The 7,952-nt window shown below is 43.4% G+C and overlaps 1 protein-coding gene across 2 annotated transcripts; it reads right to left on the bottom strand.

Annotated features, from left to right (window-relative positions):
• Positions 1-165: 165 nt before the first annotated feature.
• MRPL18 (mitochondrial ribosomal protein L18) lies at positions 166-7,328 on the bottom strand. 2 transcript variants are annotated; one of them, XM_030853018.2, is made up of 4 exons: positions 7,169-7,328; positions 6,456-6,642; positions 1,268-1,499; positions 166-751 (listed from the first exon to the last, which is right to left on the bottom strand). In XM_030853018.2, exons 1-4 carry the CDS (start codon positions 7,218-7,220, stop codon positions 680-682), a joined length of 543 nt encoding a protein of 180 aa, XP_030708878.1. In that variant the 5' UTR covers positions 7,221-7,328; the 3' UTR covers positions 166-679. The 2 variants fall into 2 exon arrangements, with proteins under 2 accessions (XP_030708878.1, XP_030708879.1); XM_030853019.3 differs by having other exon boundaries at positions 1,417-1,499.
• Between the last annotated feature and the right edge of the window lie 624 nt (positions 7,329-7,952).

The raw sequence follows: 7,952 nt of genomic DNA, 5'->3' as shown, positions 1-7,952 counted from the left end.
TTCACATGACTGTTTATAATAAATTGACTGATATTGACATCTCTTATTAAAAAAACACCTCCACACCCTGAGCGGCAACCCAGCCACGGTGACAAATGCATAAACCTATGTGTACCCATGCCACAGTGAGCTCAAAGGCAGAGAAAATGTCATATAACCAGAAAATAAGAGTTCACAATATACCTTTATTCTTTAACTTATAAACATTTGTTCCTCAAAAGTTAATTATAGGCTTCCCTGGTGGCGCAGTGGTCGAGTCCGCCTGCCGATGCAAGGGACACAGGTTCGTGCCTCGGTCCAGGAAGATCCCACATGCCACGGAGCAGCTGGGCCCGTGAGCCATGGCCGCTGAGCCTGCGCGTCCGGAGCCTGTGCTCCGCAACGGGAGGGGCCACAACAGTGAGAGGCCCGCGTACGGCAAAAAAAAAAAATAGTTAATTATAATTGGCAACAGCTCTTCTCAAATACTTCTCTCACATCACAGAGAGGAGAAGAATTTAGCCCTGGATTTAAAACAAACACACACAAGGGGAGAAGAGGACAACCTTAACTACTAATAACATTCCACTGTTAGGTTACTGTACAGGACGTCCAAGCTGGCGGTTCGTCTAGAGACTCTCTTCTGATGAACGAACAGCTGACAGCTTTACATTTACAAGTATCAAGCAACACTTCTGCTTCATTCATAGATTCTCCGAGGCTCCTGCAGCACCACACCACCTTCTGTCATGGCACTCTGCAGTCGTTTCATCTGGTTTTGAAGATCAGGAAAAAAGGAAAAGATTAAGTCAACACCACAAGCTAACAATAGTTCACTTCCCAAGAGAAAGAGAAATAAACAACTGATTTATCCTTGCTAACTTCCCAGCCTACAATGGTTTTTCAGAAAGTGACCTTAATAATGACACAGATAAGAAAAAAGAGGATGTAGAGATGTCAAGGATTAGCAGCATTTTAAAATATTCTATAGACAAGATGTTACTATATGAATAGGGAAGCAGAGTGGTCAACATTATGGCTATGAAATCGGTCACGTGGGTTTGAACCCTGCCCCGTGCCACAAGGACTGGGCCAGCCAGCCTCAGCTGACCTACAGAACATGAGTCCTGACATGCTATAGGCTGCTGTGAGGTAATGCACATCAGGACACTCACCTCAGGCTCTGACACTTGGAAAGAACTTAATAAATGGAACTATTATTATGTACATATCTAGTGTCAAGAATTAACACAATACCTTTTAACTAAGTACATGAAAACAAAAATACCGAGTCTGAGGCTGCCTCCCAAGGAGTTGGTTGGTAGACCATGAAGTTGATTCCTGCTTCCAAGCACCGCTCTGCCAGCACTCGTCCTACACTCTCACAAGCCACCACATTTCTGGTGCTATAAAGGTGTTTTTTAATGGCCCATTCACGAGTGGATGCCGAAACCACAGTCTGGCCATTGCGATGCTCAACAAGTGCGTCTATGTGATGCTGACTCCTTATAACTCGCAACCTAAATGAGGTGAGAGAATAAAATCATAAAAGAATTCTAAAGATAAATGACTTCAGGTGAATAAATGCCGAAATAGTTCTCAAGAATGTAATGTCTGGTTCATTTACTTCAGCATACTTAACCTGGCTTTTACTCGGGAAAGGTGTTTTCCCCTTGCTTTTATGAGAATATCATCAGCAATAAACCAAACATTTCTACTTAGCCTCAAATATCCAGGAGAAATTTGGTATTTCTGACTGCTGAGATTTACACAGCATCTACTTCAAAAAAGGATTTGAAGAGGCAAAGCTAAGTTGCTGACCCTACACTGGATAAAAATATACTTACTACATGCTTTTTTTTTTTTTTAAAGGAAGGAAATATTTTATTTATTTTTTGGCCACGCCATGTGGCATGTGGGATCTTAGTTCCCTGACCAGGGATCGAACCCGTGCCCTCTGCATTGGGAGTGTGGAGTCTTAACCACTGGACCCCCAGAGAAGTCCCCTTACTATATGCTTTTATTTTCTAGCTAACGATTTAAATATAAAAACAGAAATCATAAGTGTACTATAAGACAACATGGGAGAAGTTTTAAGTAATGTCAAAGTAAGATAAACCTATTTAACTATATCAAGCTATTTAACATGACCTCAAACTACATCATATGGCTTTTGTTTAAAAAAAAATTAACAAAGTTTTCTGCATGCTAAGAAAAACAAAAAACAAAACAGTAAAGTCAAAAGGCAAGCAATTAAACAAAAAATACTTTTAAATCATATATTGTGCTAATTTCCATAATATGTAAAAAGCCTCCTATAATCAATAAGGAAATAACCAGTAACTTAATAGGCAAAGGATGGACAGACTGTTCACAGAAAAGAAAAATATTAATAACTCTTAAACCCATGAAAATATGCCCAATCTCACTGCTAAATTGCATGGACAAGACAATTCATTTCAACACTGTTTGAAATCATAGAAGATAATCATCAATAGGCAGTCAGTTAATTAAAACAGCCATGCAACGGTATTTTATTTTTAAAATCTTTATTGGAGTATAATTGCTTTGTAATGTTGTGTTAGTTTCTGCTGTATAACAAAGCGAATGAGCTATACGTATCTCCCTCCCACCCTCCCTATCCCACCCCTCTAGGTGGTCACAAAGCACCGAGCTGATCTCCCTGTGCTATGCAGCTGCTTCCCACTAGCTATCTATTTCACATTTGGTAGTGTATATGTCAATGCTACTCTCTCACTTCGTCCCAGCTTACCCTTCCCCCTCCCCATGTCCTCAAGTCCATTCTCTATGTCTGCATCTTTATTCCTGTCCTGCCCCTAGGTTCATCAGAACCTTCTTTTTTTAGATTTCATATATATGTGTTAGCATATGATATTTTTTTTCTCTTTCTGACTTACTTCACTCTGTATGACAGACTCTAGGTCCATCCACCTCACTACAAATAACTCAATTTCGTTTCTTTTTATGGCTGAGTAATATTCCATTGTATATATATGTGCCACATCTTCTTTATCCATTCATCTGTTGATGGACACTTAGGTTGCTTCCATGTCCTGGGTATTGTAAATAGTGCTGCAATGAACACTGTGGTACATGACTCTTTGAATTATGGTTTTCTCAGGTATATGCCCAGTAGTGGGAATGCTGGGTCATATGGTAGTTCTATTTTTAGTTTTTTAAGGAACCTCCATACTGTTCTCCATAGTGGCTGTATCAATTTACATTCCCACCAACAGTGCAAGAGGGTTCCCTTTTCTCCACACTCTCTCCAGCATTTATTGTTTGTAGATTTTTTGATGATGGCCATTCTGGCCATCCGTGTGAGGTGATACCTCATTGTAGTTTTGATTTGCATTTCTCTAATGATTAGTGATGTTGAGCATTCTTTCATGTGTTTGTTGGCAGTCTGTATATCTGTATATCTTCTTTGGAGAAATGTCTGTTTAGGTCTCCTGCCCATTTTTGGATTGGCTTGCTTTTTTTGATATTGAGCTGCATGAGCTGCTTGTACATTTTGGAGATTAATCCTTTGTCAGTTGCTTCGTTTGCAAATATTTTCTCCCATTCTGAGGGCTGTCTTTTTTTCTTGTTTACGGTTTCCTTTGCTGTGCAAAAGCTTTTAAGTTTCATTAGGTCCCATTTTGTTTTTATTTCCATTTCCCTAGGAGATGGGTCAAAAAGGATCTTACTGTGATTTATGTCATAGAGTGTTCACGCACATATGGTCACCTTATCTTTGATAAAGGAGGCAAGAATATACAATGGAGAAAAGACAGACTCTTCAATACATGGTGCTGGGAAAACTGGACAGCTACATGTAAAAGAATGAAATCAGAACACTTCCTAACACAGTACACAAAAATAAACTCTAAATGGATTAAAGACCTAAACGTAAGGCTACGGTATTTTACACAGTTACTTCAAACAGTTATTTTACATAATTAAGAACAAAGTAGCAATTTATGATGCTGCTGTTGCTAACATTTACTGAACACTTACTGTGCCAGGGAGTCCTAATTGTTTACAGGTATAGCTCATGTCTCAAACTAATTCCATTATTCTTTCTTTCTTATTTTTTTTCTTTTTTGGGCTGCAGAAACTGACACAGAAAGGTTAAGTAACTTAGCAAGGTTACAACTAATGAATGGTAAGTAATGAAGCTAGGTAGGATTTAAGTCCAGGGGTCTGGCTCCAGAGCCAATGTTCCCACCAACACAAAATATTTCCAAGATGTATTTTTAAGTGTGTGTGTGTGTGTGTGTGTGTGTGTGTGTGTTGGGGGGGGTGAAGGAGGTGGGTGGGGGAATGCAGAACAATATATATGATGTGGTAAGATTTATAATGAAAAAAATACAAGTTCATACTTATCTGCATAGACTAGCTCTAGAAGGATACACAGAAACTATAGTCCCTTTTGGATTTTACAACATTTGTATACATTACACATTTAGAAATTAAGTTCATGATAAAGGAAACACTGAAATCAAACATTATACTAAGATTCTTAGTGTGAAATAGCATAAAAAGCACTAGATTTAGAAATGTGGGTTCTACTCCTAGTTTCGCTGGTAGCCCTACTAACAATCACAATCTCTTAATCCAGGGGTCAACACACTCTTTCTGTAAGGGATCGGATAGTAAATATTTTATGGTTTGCAGGCCATATTGTAAGCAGAGAGGGTAGAGGGTCCCTGGAGAAAGAGAACTAGCATGTCTTTCTCCACATAAGAGAAGCCATTTTTGGCCTAAGCCATTTTGTGCTCTAAGCTTGGCCACAGTGCCTGCTCTTGAACAGGTCTCAGTAATTAATGATCTTAAGGGAAGTAAGGGAATGCAGGAACAAAGGAAAAGCAGTCAAGAAACAATAGTCTAGTGGTAAAACAGAGTCCTAGTTCCTCCTCAAGGGAAATATATAACAATCTGATACCGTCTTTAAGTTTCTCCATCCTCAGGTGGAGGATGGAAATGACTATGTTGACACCTGTGACTTCAATCAACTAACGCTAGGACCCTGTCGACCCTGGCCCCAATTCTATGCTGAATTCTCCTCTGTTCAAGCCCCTTCATGAATATGCTTGTACCCTTAGCTTAAAGCTCCCGCAGTTTTGCTGTTCCGCGTGACCCTGCTTTGGGGAAGATCCCCGGGGTTCTCCTTACTTGCTGCAAGTAATAAATCCTTCTTTCTCCTGATCTTTGGCTTGCTTGCGTCTTCTGGCTTGACATCCACCGAGAGGTGAACCTAGTTTTCAGGTAACAACATGGGTCCAACTGCTCAACTCAGCCACAGTAATTCCAGAACAGCCAGGTAAGAATGAGTGGTGGCTGGGTGCCCATAAAACTTTCTTTGTGGATAATGAACTTTAAATTTTACACAATTTTCACATTACAAAATATTCTTTGCATTTTTTAAAATCTTTTAAAAAAATGTAACAATATTTAGCCTGCAAGCCAGCTTTGGCCCAGGAGCCATAGTTTGCTGATCCTTGTCTTAAACCATTAGCGCAACAAAGGAGTAGGACTCATTATCTCCAAGGTCACTTCCAATTTTATACTGATAATACTGTGAATGGAGAGATAGGGAAAAAAGGGGGGAAACAGATCTCCAATTATTTAAATAATCCAAATATTAAGTAAAAGTGATAATTTGGGTATTTCAAAAAAAAATTCAGGATTCAAGATTCAGATTATTTCGACGATGAACTGCCTGCCCCCTTTCTTTGACCCCCTCCTGTCTCCCTAAGGCTCAATTCCCCTGCTCCTGTAAAACGGAGGAAATTACTGCACCTGCTTCAAAAAGTACTTTTAAGGATTAAATGAGAAAATGCACATAAAGCACCTAGCATAGTTCCTGGCAAAGACAAAGCATTCAGTAACTGGCCATCTTTATAACAAAGAAGAGACTCCTAACGTTCTTCCTGTCTCTACCACCGGCCCCCTTAAAAATTTGTTCTCCTCAAAGGAACCAGAATGATCTTCCATTCGGGCTCAAATTTTAAATGCCCTCATAGTTTCCCACCGTAGTGAGAATAGCGTCTAAAGCGCTTACTTGATTTACAGAGCTAATGATGTGTCTCCTACCCACCTCTCGGCCCTCTGAGCTCCAGGTCCACAGGCCTTTCGGTGCCCCAAACGCGCCAAGCTCATTCCCACCCTAGCTGTTTCCCTTGCTGGGAACGCTCTTCCTGGCAGATAGTTCGGCTTCTTCCTATTTTCTGAGGGGTCTTAGTCAACCAGTTCCCCATTCTAACTTTATCCTCTTTCAGTTTCCTCCATGACACCTACGTATTTATTGTTTGCCGCCCCCCTCCACTAACCCCTCCTAGACCCACCGCAAGGCAGCTTCCTGAGAGGAGAGTCGCCAGCAGTTACCGGGCACGTTCCTCAAATGAACTGATGAAAACAATTTGCAGAGCAGCATGCATGCTCTGTGGTCAATACCTAGCAGAGTTAATTACCTGTGCCAGAACTCGCGGGAGGGCCACACTGTCCCCCAGCCCCGCTCTTTTCTGGCTACAGCTAAGAGCTCCAGATTCCGGGGGTTCCGGTTGGTGAACTCCGGGGCAACAGCTTCATTTCCTTCGGGGTCCGCTTCAGGCTTCACCGCTGGCTTGGAACTGGTCGACAGCACTGCCACCCGACACCCTAAGAACGTAAACAACCATACGTATCTTTAAAAAATGACGAAACGGGGCTTCCCAGGCGGCGCAGTAGTTGAGAATCCGCCTGCCGATGCAGGGGACGCGGGTTCGTGCCCCGGTCAGGGAAGATCCCACATGCCGCGGAGCGGCTGGGCCCGTGAGCCATGGCCGCTGAGCCTGCGCGTCCGGAGCCTGTGCTCCGCAACGGGAGAGGCCACAACAGTGAGAGGCCCGCGTACCGCAAAAAAAAAAAAAAAAAAGTGACGAAACGGACAAAACAAAAATATGATCTAACTTGTCTCCATCCTCTCCCCCTCAGTCTTCGCGCCCTGGAAGGGGGACAAAAGGTATGTTCGGTCACGGGGTGTAGTCATCACAGACCCTGGTCCTTAATTTTCTACTAGTGTCATCACGATGCTGTTAGCTCGTTTACTTTTCGATGGTATATGTTGAATGCAAAAGACGACCTGCATGTGCACATTGTGCTGACCCGGGGGAGTAATCTGAGAGACGTGGGAAGATGAAATTACCGGGGTTCCTGCGAACCGACAACAGCTCCCAGAACCCCGACCGAAGCGCCATTGCTGAGGGGAATCGTAGCCAAAACCTCGGAAAGACCTCGCCTCCTCTCCTCACCGACGTCCCAGCGGCTCGCCGGCCGCAGCCATATTAACTTAGGAAAAGACCTTAGGCAAACGTAAGGGCATCGACGCCTCGAACCCGAACAAGCCCCCGCCGCTGAATGGCGGATAGGGCAATCCGTCATCTCCGCTCTTCCAATCAGCGCTTACGCTGGGGCGCACGCAGGCGCCGGATTCAATCAACCACCTCGCAGCAACGCGCTTGGTGGTTGGTTCACGGTCCGTTAAGTCGGGCCGAGCTCATCGGGGGCGTCCCGCGTCCAACACACTGCCTGCATTTCGTTGCGTCATTTGGGCCCTGGGGTCGCAATGCATAGACCGATCATTGTCGGACACACACACACACATGGAGACACACACGGACAGGCCATTTGGGCTCTGGGAGGACGGGGCAGCGCGAGATGCAGTTTTCAGAAAGGGTGGTTGTCGCTTTCCCACATGACCCATGAAGCTTATACCCGTGAGCCTGGGAACAAAGCCTGCTACTTGTCGCGTGCTCTCCTAGCTAGCTCATACATTTAAGTAAAACAAGAACGCCGATTTATACACCCCCAAGTAAGACTCGCTCAGAACCCCGGCTCTACCTTACACGGCTCTACCCCGCCCCCCCCCGTTCCGTCACAGAACTCCGCCCTACCGACCACCTTTTCTAGAAGGCACTAGAATGTGCAAA

This window comes from Globicephala melas, chromosome 14 (genome assembly GCF_963455315.2).
Source record: "Globicephala melas chromosome 14, mGloMel1.2, whole genome shotgun sequence".
NCBI lineage: Eukaryota > Metazoa > Chordata > Mammalia > Artiodactyla > Delphinidae > Globicephala > Globicephala melas.
Note: the sequence above shows the minus strand (reverse complement) of the source record. Positions and strands in the feature narration are given on the sequence as shown.

What these genes read in the sequence shown, in the direction of transcription:
- MRPL18 (XM_030853018.2), bottom strand. Translation starts at nt 7,220, where the DNA reads ATGGCGCTTCGGTCGGGGTTCTGGGAGCTGTTGTCGGTTCGCAGGAAC. An exon ending in GTCGGTTCGCAGGAACCCCG is followed by an intron (nt 6,643 to 7,168) that starts GTAATTTCATCT and finishes TTACGTTCTTAG; the next exon opens with GGTGTCGGGTGGCAGTGCTG. An exon ending in GGGAGGCAGCCTCAGACTCG is followed by an intron (nt 752 to 1,267) that starts GTATTTTTGTTT and finishes CTTCAAAACCAG; the next exon opens with ATGAAACGACTGCAGAGTGC.